Below are 20,387 nucleotides of genomic sequence, written 5' to 3'. Positions count from 1 at the left end.
TTGTGTTAAAGTTCATGTTGAAACAACTCTACTTCTCACTCTGTTTATCTCAGGAAACATTGTAATCATACATTATAAGTCTCAATTGCTAGTTTCAAGTCTTCTACAAGGCAATATGATGTTCATTTCTGTAAATTATTGTCCCATGTAGAGTAAAATAGAAGATAACTAGAACGGGCACTCGGTAGAGCGCATACCTTCGCATATCACAAGATTGGGCATTGCATTATGAACATGTTGGCATTAGTTGCATGCCAATTGGATAAAAATTGACCGCGCTATGGTAAAAAGAAGATTTTGACCTTTTCATGACCTTGACCTTGACCTTTGACCCGATCGATCCCAAAATCTAATCGAATGGTCCATGGATAATAACCAATCATCCCACCAAATGTCATGCAATTTGGTTTAATACTTTTTGAGTTATGCGAGTAACACGCATACAAATAAATAAATAAATACACGGCGATCAAAACATAACCTTCCGCATTTTCAATGCGAAGTTAAAAAGGATATGCTTTAGGGCGTGGTTATCTTGTGATTGACAGGTCGCTGCCACGGAGTTGTCCATGTTTTTGTCTGTGAACTTTCACAACGTGTTCTCAGGTCATATAAGGTCATTGTAACATTTTGGATGCGTTGGTTGGAGAGCTCCGGCCTCTCGTGTCACCGCTTACAACTCCAAAAATACAACATGTCTACAGCCCAAAACCCACTGATCCACCACAACCACCTTTTCCCTCCAATCAATCAATTCCATGAAGACCATCCCATCTATTAAAGATGTTTAATGAAGGGATACTTGAGGACGCATTTGACACCAAAACGTTGAGAACCGTTAGTCTGGAGGATAACATTATTTCGTAAAAAATAGTGCAAAAAATAATTTGCGTATTCTGAACACAAATTCTTTTCCGGTGATTTCGTGTCTTTCAAACGGTGCTTCTGCAGCTATAGAGTAAAAAAAAAACTGTTTTTGTCATGAACATATTCCACGACTAAAAATAGCATCTGTCCACAGAGGGAAGCAGATCGCTGTCACATTATCATCTGATAATAGCTTCCTTCCTTATTTGCTCGCTATGGAAACGCGTCCACGCGTTCCTCATCCGGCGCTATGTCGCGGCGCTCTCCGTGCTGCTGAAAGTGATCGACACGGATTAGAACGATGGGATAGATTGAACTTGACCTGAATTCAGATTATTATTATTTATTTTTTTACCACAAAAGATCCGCTCCAATTTTAGCTCTCTATCTCCTCGGCATCTCCGCTGCGCCTCCGCCGGTGGCTGAGTTTGACATCAAGGAACTGAGGTAGTCGTTTAACATTATCCTCTCTATCGCTTTGACCTTACCACACACACACACACACACACACACTCGCTTACTCACGCCTTTGCGCTTGAGCACCTTTCCCCCCTGCAGACCGGCCACCCCCATGTCCAAGTCTACAATACGGCGCTCCTCCCTGACTCCCTGAACTCTCCTTTCCGTTGTACGCCCACATTTTACACGAGAATCAGGGAAGTCGGACACCGGCCTCCCACGGCGGTGCGATTACACTGCCGATAGACCGCGTGTGCGTGTGTGTGTGTGCGTGTGTTAAATGCGAAAGGAGATTATGTGGGTTTAACGCTCTACGTCTGGCATACAAATTCCGATCGCATAACATTGCCTCGTGCGTAGTTGTGGAAGGAAAAGACAAGAGAGCGTGTCGTTGGAGGGTGAGAGACACAAAGAAACAGACAAGTAACTTGGAAAAGATAAGAGGATGCGGACAGATGCTCAAAGTGTCAGAGCACAGATAACGGAGGAGAGAGTGGAGAATGAGCGAATGTCAGATTTCAATTCAATCCCTCATCTCCGCGTTTGACCTTTTGACCTTTTCTCTCGTGCGAATCGTCTCCTTCGTTGTTAGCGTCGTGTCGTCGCATTACCGTTCATACGGAACAGGGCAGATATGAAAATGGTCTTTTGTATCAACCAGTCGTCTGTGTTCTTGCGTTAAGAGCTTTAAAAAAGATCGCCAGTGGGCCTTCTGTCTCATTTTATCGTTACTAATTGAATCCATTGATGTCGAGGAGCCGAGCCTAAATGACATCTGATAGCGTCTTCATGTTTCCATTGATGCGTCTTAGCAGACACCCTGTTTTCTCCCACCGCGGAGAGAATTGAAAGAGATAAAAGGGCTAATCCGGGCACTGTTGACACAATCCAGGAAAAAAAGAAAAAAAAGGGGATTAATTAGGTATCATTGTCTGAGAATAAACTTCTCTGGCTCCGGGCACAGCATCTTCCCCCTGGCCTCGAGCCAAGCTGAGCTCAGCACTTCTTTACACTCCTTTACACTCCCCCCCCCCAACACACACACACACCCACACATACACACACAACACACACATCTTAAAAGATCCCCTCGCTGCCTCGCTCTAAACTGGAAGAGGGCGTTTGAGAGAGAGAATATACGGTGGTCTATCTCCCCGAAGACAACTTCTGTGGCGGTAGCTCTTCATCGGTGCCACGACACCTTTGTTTTTACAGCAAACATTTGTGTTTTCCAGGCACTCAGACGGATGCAGCCGCAGATAGCGAACGGCACACAGCGGATATGAGTGTGTGGAAGGGGCCTAAGAATAGCAGCGGCTTGCTATCGCGCTCATAATGAGGACGGATATTAACATAAAGGATGAGAGTGGTGGTGGAGTCAAGTTGTGTGACCCGCTTTTTCCTTTCTATTGAGAGGCAGGTTTTCTAAAGGGCTCTGTGGATACATATATTAGATTAGAGATGTTAGGGTAATGCATATGGGATTAGATGGATGGCTGCAGTTTGGCACGCAGGGAGGGAGGAAGTTTGTTTGGGCTGAGGTGACCTGAAAGCCTCTGGATCCAGCATGTATACTTCATGTGGGTGTCAGATCAGGTTTTTATCTTCATTAATATTTGCTCGCTTTAAAGATATTCTCACTCCAGTGAAGCTGAACAATAGTGAACATGTCGTGCGGTGAGTGAGAGAGTCCGGTCAGAACTCTGGGTTTGCCGTTTACAGAGAGCGGGTTTAACCGGTGTTATTGCAATGAACGCTTACTTTTATTTCATGATGAACAGTGCATGTGCTTTGACGGGATGGAACTTAATTTCTGGAAGGAACCGTGAACAGGATACAAAAAATATGTTTGAAAATGTTTCGTCAACCAGTTAGATGGGAAAATATGAAAGAAAGAATAAAAATCAGATCCTGATCCAATAACTTATATTATATATTATAATACAAAAAATATAATAAATATACTGTATATATATATATCAATTTAAGATAATATAATATATATATATATAATATATATGTATTATATGTATTTATAATTATTTAATATATATAATATACTGTATATGTATATGTATATATATACATATATTATATTATACTATACTATATTACAGAAATATAATATATAAATATATATTATTTATATATACTATATATATTTATTACATATATTATATTGATATATATACATATATTATATTTTTATAAATATATATAATATATATACAGGACTGTCTCACAAAATTAGAATATTGTGATGAAGTTCTTTATTTTCTGTAATGCAATTAAAAAAACAAAAATGTCATGCATTCTGGATTCATTACAAATCAACTGAAATATTGCAAGCCTTTTATTCTGATTTATTGCTGATTATGGCTTACAGCTTAAGAAAACTCAAATATCCTATCTCTAAATATTAGAATATCATGAAAAAGTATACTAGTAGGGTATTAAACAAATCACTTGAATTGTCTAATTAACTCGAAACACCTGCAAGGGTTTCCTGAGCCTTGACAAACACTCAGCTGTTATAAATCTTTTTTTTAACTTGGTCTGAGGAAATATTAAAATTTTATGAGATAGGATTTTAGAGTTTTCTTAAGCTGTAAGCCATAATCAGCAATATTAAAAGAATAAAAGGCTTGCAATATTTCAGTTGATTTGTAATGAATCCAGAATGCATGACATTTTTGTTTTTTTAATTGCATTACAGAAAATAAAGAACTTTATCACAATATTCTAATTTTCTGAGACAGTCCTGTATATTATATATATAATTATAACTTTTCTTACAACATATTTTCTCAGTAATCTCAAAATCATTTTAGTCCAGAATAGAGGCAGAAACATTCAACATTGTTCAGCAATACTTTTCCCCAAGCACTTCTATTCGTAAATAATGACTGCATCGGTGGCAGGTAAAGATTTCATGTTCCTACATTAGTTTTCAGATCGTAAAACAGTGAAGCATTACAGTGTTATTACATGTCATTGTCAGTTTAAGTGCACCTGCTCCTTTAAAAAAATAAAATCCATCTGACGTGTGACTGTCTCCCGTCTGTCTGACACTTCCTAACGACTTGTCCCCCTTGTTTCTCTCAACAGTCAACGGTGAGGATGTTGCCTCTACGCGGCTGTACTTTGTGAACGCCTCCCTGCAGCGGGTGACCTTCTCCAGCTCGGTGGGGGTGTTCCTGCCCTGCCCCGCGGGCGGCGCCCCCCACGCCGTCCTGCGCTGGTACCTGGCCGCCGGAGACGACATTTACGACGTGCCCCACATCCGCCACGTGCACGCCAACGGAACCCTGCAGCTCTACCCGTTCTCGCCCTCCGCCTACAACAGCATCATCCACGACAACGAGTACTTCTGCACCGCCGAGAACCAGGCGGGCAAGATCCGGAGCCCCAGCATCCACATCAAAGCAGGTGAGGGCTGGACGCTCGACACGCCATGCACACGCTAAGCCGATGGTTCAGGGGATTTGTTTCTCATTTTTCTTACCGTACCTGTGTCCTACATCATCACTCTCTTATGCTTGTGTTTAGCTCTCTGCATTACTTTTGAATAGTGACATTACTAAAGCTTGAAATAAGTACTGCGCCCAGAACTGTGAACTAAACGCTCATGCCTTATCAGCTCGTCCCCAGCCTTCGACGTATCAATCAATCAATCAATACAACTTGTATTTCTTCACTTGTCTTTATGTTGATGTTCTGTTTTAATGTTGTTTCTATCTTTCATGCTTTTATCTTTTATCCTGTTTTATTTTATTGTAAGGTGACGTGAAAGGCGCCTCCAAATAAAATGTATTATTATTATTATTATTATTATTTCAGACTCACAGTCCAGATAGTACAAAACATTAAATAGAATACACGCAAAATCACAAGTAAAATAAACAGAACTACGAATGATTTTTTATTTTTTTAAATCAATACAACTTTTATTTCAGACTCAAGGTCCAGATAGTACAAAACAATAAATGTATATATTTAAAAAATCAACCAAATGGAACCCCGGATACCCGAAACCTTTACACTATTATATATAATTCTTCAAATTCAGCGTTTATGAAAATGTCGTGTCACACCGGCGCCTTTTTTGGATTTCCGAACTTTTTGTTCTCATTCTTTGAAACTCCACATAATTTTGGGAGAAATCTATAGATTTCTCCCAAAAAAGATGCGAAGCCTCCACCTTCATCTGAAATAAACACAACGGTCTACATACCCTGAACCAAAAGCTTCTCTCAGCAGGGGGGGGCGGGGGGTTGGGGGCGGGGTCAGTTGTCTTAGAGTGTAGCGTCATGACCCTGTGTATTTAAAAAAAAATCACCATGCAGCCACGTAGACAGTTGGCTCGGTGACCCCCGTCCTCACTTCCTGTCCAAGGTCGGCGCTGCAGAGCGGAGGCGGCGAGCACGCCGCGGGACGGTGTTACCGCTCTCATCGGACACACACGCGAAAACATCACACACACACACACACACACGCACACACACACACACACGCACATGGACCCAATGCGACGTGCACCGGATGGACGTATGCATGCATAGATGTTCACGTGCAGATACACATGCACGCCTCACCCGGACACACACACACACACACACACATACATACACACACACACACACACGTGCACACACACATACACACACGCACGCACACACACACACGCGCATACACACACGCGCATACACACTTCCATGCACACCAGCCTGTGCGTAGCCGATGCCAGCAAGCCTCCTGTCTCCCAGTCTCTCCATCTGTCCATGGACTGGAAATTCCCCTAACCACACACAAACAAACACACACACACACACACATATACACACACACACACACACACACATCGAGAGCCATTTCTGTCAAGCTGGCTCTCGGTGTTTAGTTGCCAGCTCTTTGTTAGGGTGTGTTGGCAGAAAATACTTTGGAGAGTCGGCTCCAGACGTGGAAAGATTTGAACATATCATAACAAAACAACAACATTTCGGGTCATGGTCATAGCAGCGGCAGACATTTTGATTGTGTTGATCAATTCTGCATGAAAAGACAAGTCGGCGGTTCCTCATTCCACGGATACGAACACAACGCCTCTGCCAGATTGTCTCCCTTTACCAAGACACACACACACACACACACACAACCACCCATATGGCCGGCGTGGTACCTAGGGAAGGACACTCCCTCCAGCGTGAGAGTGACCTTCTCGCCAGCCTCAGTGTTGGGATGATGGAATGACCTTCCCGTCCAAATAATTACAACAATTAATCAATTAAATGCTGAGGCAACCACAACTCCACGGCTACATACCCAGGGCTCATGTGCATGTGTGTGTACCTCATTACCTCCTAGAGTCCCACTCAACACACACACACATGCTCACTCGCACATGCACAACCCATGCAGTTGCCATGGGCGACAGAGGCGGGAGCGCTAGGGTGTGGCATGCCCCGTCTCAGGTGGCGCGGGAGAATGATGGCAGCTGACAGCTCACAGTGTGACCCCCCCCCCCCCCCCGCTCCCCCTCGCTATCCGACTCGTCCTCCCAGCCCCTCCCTCTCTCCCTTCTCTTCATGTTTTCACTCTCTCTCTCTCTCTATCTCTATCTATCCTTCCCCTTCTTTCTCACCCTCTCCCATGCATGCTGATTGTGGGCCAATAATAGCACGAGCACCTGTCTGGATAGATTTACATTTTTGAAAATGACAATGTCGGTCGCCAGTTATCCTGCTCTGGATGTGTTTTTTATTTGGGTTCCCCATTGCGACGACGTAGTTTTATGAATGTTTTATCGTGGCGTCTTTCTAAATCCCGATCGGCAAACGTTGAGTTTTTTTCTTATTTTTTTTAAAGGAAAGGAGAATGAGGTTCAAGAATCGGCCAATCAATTATTGAATAATATATGTTTTTTGGGACAAAAATAAATTTCCGCCAAGCATCCCCATAAAGTGTGTCTTGCACTTCAAGCATCGTCTTAATCTTCGGACTGGTTCATTCTCAGACGACACACATTTATTATTGTGCAGGTTTTAGCTCAATATCTACAAATGACGTGTACTTACTGCTGATCTTTTTTTTAAAGTACGTTGTAGAATTTCTGATTTTTTTAAAGATAATTTTATTTTTTGCCTCATTGAGATTAAAAATAATTAAAGTTATATTTTATGAAGGATTTTATATATATATATATATATATATATATATATATATATATATTTTTGGACCATTGTAATTGCTAATAAACATAATTCATTAGTTATTTTTTAATATCACAGTTACTTGGCAGGCTGAACCATTAAAGTAATATTTACAAAAAACATTCATAGATACATAGATAAAACATGAATACAAGGTTTTATTACATAAAGTAATACGTTATCTGTAATTATAAACAGAATTATTTCTGAGAAATGTATCTTTCACCGCACACCGTCTTCCCCTGTTCTTCCCTTCAGAAGGAAGAAGACTTGGTATTGCTCAACCAGCCGTCTGCCGTCAAAAGCTAAACAACTAAACAAATATAATTGCCTATTTATCCATTTTTGTGAGTTGGATCCACCGTTGGAATCATTTACAGCCTCAAGAATAAGGCCTCGCTGTATTTTAAGAATCTCTCTCTTGTCCTCTTGCGTCTCAGCACATCTTCCCAAAACATTTTGTTTTTTAACTTTCTCTTTTTCAGGACACACACATCATTTTCACTTGATGTAACAAGTTAAAGGACCCGATGACAAACAGTGTGAACTTACTCTAAAAAATAAATGAAAGCACAGCTTTTGCACATCCACGGATCGTCATTGCTGCAAAAAACAACAACATTCCTCCCGAGTCTGAGGTTCTTCATCATTTCTCCGCCCAGATCCTCTTCACACCGCCTTGAACGAAATGAAATGAGGACACCTGTTCAGCGACCTCACCTCGGCTCCCCTTTCGCCCGACGAAAAACACACGCCGCTGAGTCGGCCTGGGCCGGGACACTTTCCTCCCTCTGAGCTCCTCGTGTTTTCATCATTTTAATAATATAATAATTAGGACCCCTGAACCTGATACAAAACGACTACCTTTCTTATCCTTTTCATTCAATAATAAAAACCTGCGTCCATTCATTTCTCCAGTACGACATTATCCCCCCCCTCCTCTTATTCCTCCTCTGTTTTTTTTCTTCCTCTGCTCTCTTTATGAATAAGTAAATGCAGTATTTGGTTTCCCCGTCGTTAATTATTGAAGCGACAGTGATACAAGACTCGCCTCCCAGTGCACCCAGTGCACCAGACCCGTGTTTTTAGCTCGTTTCTAGGCAACCGGGCTGCATATAGTCAGGCATCAGTAACATCCTAATGATTCTGCCGCGCATGCGATGAGGGGGAGTGCAATCTACACACAAATCAGTCGAGCTACCGTTTGCGTCGTGTACCCGACGGCTCAAGAGCATGAACGCGTCGTGTTCTCTTTCATATCTCGGAAGAAGTGACGTGTGTTACACGACGCCGCGATCAATAAACAGTTGTTGCTGAAGCTGGTTACATAATTACATAAGGCCGGTTGCCATGCAGGGTTTATTCATTGTTTTAACGGGTTTAGAGGTCAGTAGGTGTCGGATAAGCTGAGGTCAAAATACAGGAAACAATTCCATTTTTTTTATATTGCCCAATTTGTGATATCGGGGTGTATAAAATATGAATTTGCCTCAGAGGGCTTTACAATCTGTACACTTACGACATCCCTGACCTTTGACCTCACATCGGATGAGGAAAAACGGAAAAAAAACGGAAAAAAATAACCTTTCACGGGGGAAAAAAGGGAAGAACCCTTCAGGAGAGCAACAGAGGAGGATCCCTCTCCAGGATGGACAGAAGACGATGTCATGCGACGACTATTACCGTGTTATAACTGGTTTTTTAAACACTATGCGAGGCACAGCGGGCGATTGGGGATTATCCCCCCGCTATTGACGAGAGGCAGCGGGGTCAATCGGAGAGTAAATAAATGATTGAGAGAATTGGCTTCGGCCTCGATAGCCGAGGCCACTCAGTCGATCGCGGCTATTGATCCGTAGGCGGACGGCGCCGAGGAGAAGCGGGAGCCGTGTGACTGAAGATATTGAAATGAAGACTTGATTGGAATTATGTCCTTTTTCTTTAGCTTTGACTCATTTACAAATGAGACCCCGGCCCACGTTAGCTGTCCCCCGGGGTTATATTGTGAAGTGAAATGCTCCCCTGAGGATTCCTTATTGCGACCATTAATTTAGCTTTTGGTCTAAGTAGCCAGAGTAACACCGACATGGATTTTCTCTAACCCCCTAAATCCAGTGTTATAAACCTCATTATCTACATTTGGCATTTGATGCGATGTCAAATTTTAACAACGTTAAGGATAGTCCCCGCTCTACTCCGGCTCATCACGAGTCAGGGAAGAAGAAAGAAAGGGTCCAAGGTTCAGCCAATTATGAAAAAATAAGAAAGACTTTTGGAGATTAAACCCACGGACTTTAAGGTGAAAGACTCCCCACCATTTTGGACAAGGACATCGGCTGCCGGCATAAAGCATTATTAATGACCGAGAAAACTGGCCTTCGGGCGAGGCGTTAATTATATCACTGCGGAGCAAAAACACAGGAGGGTGGGGGCCGCTCCCTGTGTTGTGTGTGTGTGTGTGTGTGTGTGTTTTACATTGTTACGCCATTACTGTCCTCGGGAGGGAAGCCTGAATAGCGGTGATAGATTGTGTCATGCCAGAAACACTCCCAACACCAGCCTCTAATTTCTGTTATTTTGCTCTCATCTTACTCATATAGTCTCATTTTAATCCAGTATACACTACCGTTCAAAAGTTTGGGGTCACCCAGACAATTTCGTGTCTTCCATGAAAACTCACACTTTTATTTATCAAATGAATTGAACATTTCATTGAACATATAGTCAAGACATTGACAAGGTTAGAAATAATGATTAATATTTGAAGTATTAATTTTGTTCTTCAAACTTCAAGCTCAAAGGAAGGCGAGTTGTATAGCTTATATCACCAGCATAACTGTTTTCAGCTGTGCTAACATAATTGCACGGGTTTTCTAATCAGACATTAGTCTTCTAAGGCGATGAGCAAACACAATGTACCATTAGAACACTGGAGTGATAGTTGATGGAAATGGGCCTCTATACACCTCTGGAGATATTTCATTAGAAACCAGATGTTTCCACCTAGAATAGTCATTTACCACATTAACAATGTATAGTGTGTATTTTTGATTCATGTTATCTTTATTGAAAAAGCAGTGCTTTTCTTTGAAAAATAAAGACATTTCTAAGTGACCCCAAACTTTTGAACGGTAGTGTATGTCAACAACAAAAAAGTAAATCGGGGTAAAGAGTAAGCCAAGTACGGGCCAGTGTTTACTCATGCCGACATGCCCTTAAACTACCCGTCTCTCCAAAATAATCCATTAATTAAAATGTCCCCATCACTTGATTTATTTTAATGAGAACGTGTAGTCATGACTCAGCATTTCACATGTTCCCGCTCATCTAAATGTGACGGAGTTAAACTGCACAGATAATCTGCCGTAGCTACAGGCGCTACCGTTTTCGTCGTTAAGCCCGTCGTCTCGATCGCGGACTCGCCGGCCAGGGCCGAGTGTTTCTGACGCCCGGCGCCTGCATGTGACAGGTCCGTCGGCCGCCCCTCCCGCGTTGCTCTTTAAAAGGCCAAGGGCCGCTCGCCGTGCATCGCCTTTAACACGCCTCCGTGTCAACCCTCTTTTACAATCCGAGTGTGACATCCACCGTGGGGCTGAGGAGAGCAGCGCCGGCCTAATGGGGTTCAACAGGACACCAGCTTGTTTACGAGAGCTGCCCCGGGGGTCACGCTACAACACGAGCACGTCAACGCTGCAAAGACGACGGAACTCATGCTTAAATGTGAATGAATCCATTAATTTATTGATACACGATTAGTAAATTGCGTGTATCATTTATTTACCACTCATATTTGCTTGATTCGGCGTCATGAATGTAACATTTTGTTTGATAATATGACGCGTTGTCTCTAGGGCGAGGGAGACGAGTTTCTCCTTCGGGTTCATTTGGATGAAGTACAATGTTCCGTGATGACATCATAAGCATCATAATCAACCATTTGGTTTGGCCCCCAAAATATATAGAAGATATTTTGACCCCCTCATGAGCCAGCTCGGACATTAGGAGCCATTCTGGCTGTTTAACGCCATCGGGGTCCTTCAGGCTTTGGGCCTGAGGAGATGACACTTGCAGAATCAGTATCATATTTTTTAAATGACTTCTTAAAACCTATTTTTATAGAAGCTTTACTGCATTATTTTACGAGTGTTATTAATATTTTATTTTACGAAATAGTTTTCTTTATTTTCTCTGTTTTATTTCTGAGAGTTTTTGAGCTGTCTGTTTAATTGCTTTACAGACTTTGTCTAACCCTAACCCTAACCCTGTGTGTGTCAGTACTCCTACAGCTGCAGATCAGAAATATATATATATTTTTAACTTTTTAAAAGGTGCTTTATAATCAAAGTTATTTGTATGATTATTTTTATTTTTATTATTATTATTTACCTCCAACGGTATGGCATCCCAAAGGCCTCAAATGCATTCTAACATTTGCTGGTTCAAGCTATTGAAAATTTGATTTTCTGTGTTTTATATTTCTTATGTTTGACCGAAAAAGCATTTTTATCATTTATCATTTGATTTTTTGTTGTTGATTTTTTTTTAAACTATTGTGGGGATTACAAAGTAACTTCCAGGGCCGCTTTTTTTATTATTATCACACAACAAACTCACGTCTCACTTCAGCCACTTTTGACTAACTCGGGCTCTCTCGTCCCCGCCTCAGTGTTCAGGGAGCCCTACACCGTCCGCGTGGCCGACCAGCGCTCCATGCGGGGTAATGTTGCCGTGTTCAAGTGCCTCATCCACTCCGCCGTCCAGGAGTACGTCAGCGTGGTCTCTTGGGAGAAAGACACAGTCTCCATCGTCACAGGTGAGGAACGAGAGTCACCGAACGCTCATCGTGGACCCAAAGGGCCACGCAGCCACGTTGTGTTACATCACTGCAGCCGCCAACTCCGTTTGTACGACCATATTTGGCCTTGCGTGCGTGTGTGTGTGGGTGTGTGTGTGTGTGTGTATGTGTGTGCGTGCTCAGAATGGAAAAGCTAATTCTCAAATGTCATCCGAATATGTCCATGAACTCAAAGAATATTTTCCCCTGAGAGAAATTCTAAATATTTTCTGTTATTTTTTAACAAAATCTAAGAATTCTGTCAGTTAAAAAAAATAATTGGATTTTCTATCAAGATTTCTTCCTGGTTTGTGATGGTTCACACCCGTTATTAATCAATACTACACGATGTAATTGTACTTTGTAATCGAGACTAGGCGGAGGATGGTTATTAATTAAAAAAAGGTCCAATCTTTTAAAAACAAGTCTGATGAAATGGCATCTCTGGCTCCTCACTCACTAAATGACACCGCTGTGGTTAATCGCTGTGTTACAGGGATAAATCAGGCATTAGTAGACATGGGATGTGTGTGTGTGTGTGTGTGTGTGTGTGTGCTGCGGGCGATCTAATTTGATGAGTGATGGATCTGTTGAGCTCGTCACAGTCACCCAAAAGAGAGAGCAGCCACACCTCGTGGGCTCTGAGCTGTTCTCTCGGCTCTCGTCTGATCCGCCGTTCAAATCATTCCATGTGTGAGTGAGGAACACTCGAATCGGTTTGGAAACCGAGCCTCCTACACGTTGCTGTGTGTGAGTGTGTGTGTGTGTGTGTGTGTGTGTGTTAACATTTGCTCCGTGGCGCAATGGCAAATTGCAGGCTGTCAGATGAGACTGTTTAGGTCACATGATACGTATCGCTGCCCCCTCCCCTTATCTCTTGGTCTCCGATATCGAGCACCCCCCCTTTCATCTCTTTAAATAGTGTGTGAATAGAGGTGTGTGTGTGTGTGCGTGTGTGTGTGCGTGTGTGTGTGCGTGTGTGTGTGTGTGTGTGTGTGTGTGTGTGTGTGTGTGTGTGTGTGGCCTGAGGGGGGTTTCCAGTCTGGATCGATTGAGCTTGCTGCCGGAGTCCCCCTCTCTTCGTCACACATCCCTCAGTGTGAGTGTGGCCGGTCTGTTTGAAGGTAAAACACGCTCATGTGAACAAGCCAGAGCGTGTGTGTGTGTGTGTGTGTGTGTGTATGAACACACACGGGCACACACACACACACACACACACACACACAAGCAGCTTTCTGTGACTAAGCGGATCAGGACAAGTCATCCATATGCTTCAAGAGGAAAAGCTGTTACATCATTTGACTTGTGATTTTAATGTGAAATATTGTCAGGCTCAAGAGTCTTTAAGTGTTTTTTAATAAATGTATTATGTGTATTATTATTTACATTACTATGTATATTTATTCACAGCGACACCGTGTCACGCTCCCTTGTTTCCACTTCTTCAGTGTGTGGAGTTGCTGCTCTTCTCTTGTTCATATCGATGCTCACTGAATATGTTTTGGTGATGGATTGTTGATCGGGACGTGTGGCGGCGGCCAGAGGGATCGATCAATAACCCATCAATAAATATGAGGTCATCACACGATGAAAATATTCACATGGACCTGAACATCTGAAAAGATCTGAGAGATCTTTGTTCTCCATCTTTCTCTCTGGTGAATATATCTTCTAGTAACACAGTGCTCTTCTTCTTCTTCTTCTTCTTCTGCCCTCCTCCTCCTTCTTCTTCTTCTTCTTCTGCCCTCCTCCTTCTTCTTCTTCTTCTTCTGCCCTCCTCCTTCTTCTTCTTCTTCTTCTTCTTCCCTCCTTCTTCTTCTTCTGCCCTCCTCCTTCTTCTTCTTCTTCCCTCCTTCTTCTTCTTCTTCCCTCCTTCTTCTTCTTCTGCCCTCCTCCTCCTCCTTCTTCTTCTTCTTCTTCTTCTTCTGCCCTCCTCCTTCTTCTTCTTCTTCTTCTTCTTCCCTCCTTCTTCTTCTGCCCTCCTCCTTCTTCTTCTTCCCTCCTTCTTCTTCTGCCCTCCTCCTCCTTCTTCTTCTTCTTCCCTCCTTCTTCTTCTTCTGCCCTCCTCCTCCTCCTTCTTCTTCTTCTTCTTCTTCTTCTTCTTCTTCTTCTTCTTCTTCTTCTTCTTCTTCTCCTCCTTCTTTTTTTCTGTCTTTTTCTTCTTGTTCTTCTCCTCCTCCTCCTCATTCATCTTCTTCTCCTTCTCCTCCACCTCCTCCTTCTTCTTCTTTTTCTTTTTCTGTTTGTTCTTCTTCTTCTTCTTCTTAACCTCTTTCTCATCCTTCTTTTTGTTCTTTTTGTTGTTGTTGTTGTTGTTCTTCTTCTTTCCATCCAAGCCTCCTCTCACCTCTTTCCCCATCCCTGGTACAGACTGGTGGCCTGTGTCAGCATCATGGCCACTGTGTCCCCCCCCCCTCCTCCTCCTCTCATCCATCCATCCATCCATCCATCATGCCCCGTGCAGCTGTCTCTCTCTCGGGGAGCTCCGGTGCTTTGCCTGTCTATAAGGCCCGGCGTACGTACGCCGAGGTATCGGCTCGACAGGATGACACATGTCACGCACCCGGCTGTGTTGGTCAATAAAGCTTCAGTTTGAATGGGGCTTTGATGGAGAGGCAGGAGGGTGTTTGCTGACAGCTGGCCTCGCATGCGAGACGACCCCGCCTGGGTGTCGTGTCACTATTTGACAGCCAAATCTGTTTTTCGTTGAGGCCCGTTCACGGAGGGGTGGGGGAGTTGGAGGGGGGGGGGATAGACAGACAGACAGACAGGCAGACAGACAGGCAGGCAGACAGACAGACAGACAGACAGGCACACCGAGGTGGGCTTTGTGTGTCGACTGGCTCTCCTGTTTTCTCCTCCCCTGTCACATACCTCCCCTCTTCCCGTGCTATCTCTATCTGGTCGTGTCTGGCCCTTTAATTGTTTGCCGTTGGTTGAAAAAAATTACCATTTGTTTGCTTGTCAGTTGGGGAACTGAGAGAGGAGGACGCTCTGTTGATGGATGTGTGTGTATGAAGAAACTTCCTCTGTGTGTGTGTGTGTGTGTGTGTGTGTGTGTGTCACTTTGTTGGTATCCATCTCCTCCTCCAGTTGGAGCTTAAAACAGTGTGAGTTTTATCTGGTCGCCATGGTAACGGGTGCGAACCGGCGTGCGGAATGAGGAAGGTGTGAGGACGCATCGCTGGCTGAGTTTTATTAGTGCATCACAACGGGCTCTGCACACGCACACACACACACACACACACAGATGACATACTTATGTACACTTCAGTGCATATGTCAACATTGTCAGGAGAATTTATCTTTTTTTATCTCCAGGGATTTTAACTCTTTTCTCTCAAATATCTTCTTGGGCATTTGTATAGATATTTGCATATGTTAGTTAGAAAAATACATCACATTACAATCTTGCCAAATATTTTGTATACCTAAAGGCATTTAGCAAGTGACATTGTCACATCGTTTTAAAACAAACATAAACATGACTATTAGCTGATATGTTTTTAACTCCTAAGTATCAGTATTGGTATCTATAATGGTGCCAGACATGTGTTTAGCATCGCTCTGCTGGTAGCCACCAGTCGAGGAGGTAGCTTCCTTCGTTTGCGTCCCATTCTTGATTACTTGTTTTTGTTTCAAATAATTTACATAAAAATACCCAAACATAATAACCAGGCTTTACTTACAATACAAATTGTGGTTTCACCAATACAGGAAATCCCAAACTAAACACAACAGATATTTTAGTTGGTTGGTCACACCCGGTGGGCTTATATTCAAATTCAAAAGATCAAAAGGTGCATCAACACAAGAAGAAAACCTTTCCCTATGTTGCTTAAATTCACCATTCAGTCCCTCGGGAGTTAAAGCGTTAAGCTCCAGCTTTTTATATGTTTTATTTTATCTATTTAATGAAGAAATTGGACAAATAATGTAAAAATTGTACACTGTGTTCTTACATTCCTCAAATGCACACGTTTATGTGAATCACATCACATATGATACACACATCACACACATCACACACATCACATATATCACACACATCACACGCATCATACACATCACACACATCACACACATCACACACATCACACACATCGCATATCACACACATCACACACATCACATATATCACATACATCACACACATCACACACATCACACATCACACACATCACACACATCACACACATCACACACATCACACACATCACACACATCACACACATCACACACATCACACACATCACACATCACACATATCACACACATCACACACATCACACACATCACACACATCACACATCACACACATCACACACATCACACACATCACACACATCACACACATCACACACCCTGATAGTAGTTTTATTACTGTAAATATTGGAGTTATATCGCATTAATAAATCAGCTTTAAATTTCCTCCAATTGGCTACTTAAAAAAAAATGCTGTTTCTATTTTATCTTTCTATTACGAGATTTTTATAGAAAATGACAATTATGTGAATAAAAACTTGTTCAAAAGCTCCCGTGGATGAGATAGTACAGCAGTAAACCATAAGTAGTGACATATTGATCTGCTTATTGGAACATCGATTGGTTGATACGGTGGGAGAGAGAGAGGGAGGTGTTGAGGTGTGACGATGAGGTTCTGCATTCATTGACAGAGGTTGTTTAATCCCCCTTCTCCATCACACACACTGCCTCTCTCTCTCTCTCTCTCTCTCTCTCTCTCTCTCTCTCTCTCTCTCTCTCTGTGAAGCTTAGCGTCACCACAGCTGCTGCAGCTTCTGTCCCAGTCTCCATTTTGTGGCCACTCTGCGGAGGCCAGACACTCTCTCTACCCCTCTTCCCCTCCGCCAATCCACTCTTCTCTTAACTTTATTTCTCTCTATCTCTCTCTCTCTCTCGCTTCCTTTTCAGAGACACATATTAGGGGACGAAGTGACAAAGCATCGTCTTTTCCTTCCACTCCATCACACCTGAACGTGAACAACAGATAGGGACAAACAAACACGAGAAAAAAAATGCAGAATAGGCGGAAAACGAAAGACAAAGTGGCACAAAAAGCATCTAAATTATGCAGATGGAAAAGTGGGCACAGGATGGTGGGATGATGAGGGTAGGTACGAGAGACGTACGGGAGGATAAAGGCAGATGGACAAAGAGAGAGGTGTGTGTGTGTGTGTGTGCTCGGGTTTCTTGTTGTCCCCATCACCCCAGGGAGGAAGAGGAGGCCAGGGGCTCTAAAGCTGCCGTGTCCATCCATTAAAGATGCATCTGACAAGTGCTTAATGCCCACCCACCCACCTACCCTCGTTCTGACCATTAACTATCACACACATCGTGTGTGTCTGTGTGTGTGTGTGTGTGTGTCTTTGCAATGGTCGCAGGTTGTGCCTCTGTGTGAGTGGAGGGAGGAAGAGGGCAGGGGGGGTAGAGCTGTGGAGGGGAAATAGGTGCTGTTTACTTATTGATGTGTGTTTATGGGCTGTGGTGTGTCTGTGTGTGTGTGTGTGTGTGTGTGTGTGTGTGTGTGTGTGTGTGTGTGTGTGTGTGTGTGTGTGTGTGTGTGTGTGTGTGAACCTGGCAGCTATTTGTGTTAGGTTGGGTTATTTATTCAGCACTCGTGTTTGGATGTTTTACAGAGAGAACAGGTGCAGAGCGACTCTGAGCGCGCTCTGTGTGAGCGGACTGTGTGTGTGTGTGTGTGTGTGTGTGTGTGTGTGAGACAGACAGAGAGCGTATAAGAGGACACAGGGGCATTCACTGCGGTCCGGTCACTGATAGGGGCCGCAGTGTGTATCTAAGTGGTTGACATGACGTTTGAAAACGCTGATTTGCAGCTTTTTTTTGTTGAAGATCCACCGAGAAATAAATTTGCGGGTTATATTTTGTGGACCGTTAGAAGGCCGGACGGACGGAGAGACACTGCACACACGTACGGGCGTTCCCGTGTGTAGAGAGATTGAAATGGCGGAAGAGATGGAGGGAGATTGAAGATAGATAGATAGATATATACTTTATTAATCCCCAAGGGGAAATTTGTCGTCACAGTAGCAGCACCAATAAACTAAACACACGAGAATAAAAAATGAAATATAAAATACAGGGATGAAAGATAGAGATGTATACAAGTGAAAGATATAGATGTGTCCAAGAAGTATACAAAGTAAAATATAAAATAAAATATATATGTATATATACAACATATATGCATACACAATGCAATACTAATGACTGCAGTGTGAAATTAAATTAAATATAAAAATATATTTTTTTAAAGGAGGGAGGAAGGTAGGAAGTGAGAGAGGGCTGCGCACGAGAAGAATTTCAATGGCACTCCAATCATGCAGGCAGCCTCGTTAGCCCACGGAGAATTTGCATAGCGCCTCGGCAAATTCATACTTACTCAGAGAAGATGGCTCCTCTTCCTCTCCGCCAGTCTTTTATTAGTTATTCCGTCACCGCACTCGACGAAGGTGCGTGTTTCTATGCTTTTGTAATACGGACTTTGTCGTCGCTGCGTGACATCATCGCTCGCTGTGCGTTTACGTCTCTTTTCCTGGATGGATGGATGTGTACCTTCTCTGATTACCTTCGCATTGAAAATGCAGAAGGTTATGTTTTGATCGCCGTGTATTTATTTATTTATTTATTTGTATGCGTGTTATTCGCAAAACTCAAAAAGTATTGAACCGAATCGCATGAAATTTGGTGGGATGATTGTTTATTATCCGGGGACCAGTTGATGAGATTTTGGGATCGATCGGGTCAAAGGTCAAGGTCAAAGGTCATGAACAGGTCAAAATCTTCTTGAATCGCATGACATTTGGTGGGATGATTGGTTATTATCCGAGGACCATTTGATTAGATTTTGGGATCAATCGGGTCAAAGGTCAAGGTCATGAAAAGGTCAACATCTTTTTTTTACCATAGCACGATACATTTTTGTCCAATTGGCATGCAACTAATGTCAACATGTTCATAATTCAATGCCCAATCTTGTGATATGCGAAGGTATGCGCTCTACCGAGTGCCCGTGTCTGATTCCTCCTGCATATGTACTTGAATCAGTCGTGTCGTCGCATGCCGGCACGACAGAATCGATGTCAGATATTTTTGTCGGAGCGTTACTCATCGCCCAACGCGGTCTCCTCACCAACACCCATCTCCGTCAAGCAGTCACGCTGTGGCTCCGCCTCCAGCCCGAGAACGTCATCAGGGAAACGTCCACGATGGGGCTTCAGATAATCAGATCTATACTTGAGGCCGTTCCTAATGGGGATCATGACTTTTAGGGTGGGATGAGAGAGAGAGTGTGTGTGTGTGTGTGTGTGTGTGTGTGTCAGGGGTTGGTAGTGGCAGTAAGAAAGCACAGCCATGAAGTGAAGATGACACACATAATGAAGAAATACAGAGGATGTGTTATTCTAATTGTCCCTCTGACACCACCTCGCAATCTAAAGTTGTTTGACGGTGCATTACAACCATGGTGGAGAAGTGTGTGTGTGTGTGTGTGTCTGTGTGTCTGCATGAGTGCACATGTGTATAAATTAGCAAGCAAGCATTCACCATTTAGTCTGACTGTGTTTGTCACATCTGCCTGAGCTCAAATGTGAATTTGTTTCGCGTGACCTTTAGCGTGACCTTTAGCGTGACCTTTAGCGTGACCTTTCCTATGATAAGTTGTTCTGTGGGCGAGTTTAAGGAGACAAAGACAACAAACATCCCATTTTCCCAAAAAAGAAACAAATGAGAGTAGAGATTATATATTATAGCGTTAAGTGGCAGTTTAGTCTCTAATTCTTTGGTCGTAATAATTTGGAAAATGCGAGGTGACTAAATGTTCAACGCGTGTACTTGTCTGTCTGTGTGTGTGTGTGTGTGTGTGTGTGTGTGTGTGTGTTGGTAAAGCGAGAAATATGAATAAGAAACAAAAACAAAGATATTGAATCAAGCATTTTTTATGTGTGTCTGTGTGTGTGTGTGTGTTTTCACGCATTAGC

At 43.0% G+C, this 20,387-nt stretch overlaps 1 protein-coding gene across 1 annotated transcript in view; it reads left to right on the top strand.

Annotated features, from left to right (window-relative positions):
* The window catches only part of LOC130211319 (cell adhesion molecule DSCAML1), a 104,603-nt gene that overhangs the window by 7,620 nt on the left and 76,596 nt on the right, over window positions 1-20,387 (top strand). The window contains exons 2-3 of the mRNA XM_056442059.1: window positions 4,435-4,755; window positions 12,202-12,348. Of these exons, the coding sequence (XP_056298034.1) occupies window positions 4,435-4,755; window positions 12,202-12,348 (468 nt within the window). The remainder of the gene's footprint in view (window positions 1-4,434; window positions 4,756-12,201; window positions 12,349-20,387) is intronic.

The sequence above is a fragment of the Pseudoliparis swirei genome, chromosome 20, assembly GCF_029220125.1.
Source record: "Pseudoliparis swirei isolate HS2019 ecotype Mariana Trench chromosome 20, NWPU_hadal_v1, whole genome shotgun sequence".
Taxonomy (NCBI): domain Eukaryota; kingdom Metazoa; phylum Chordata; class Actinopteri; order Perciformes; family Liparidae; genus Pseudoliparis; species Pseudoliparis swirei.
This window is presented reverse-complemented; position numbering and strand designations above follow the sequence as displayed.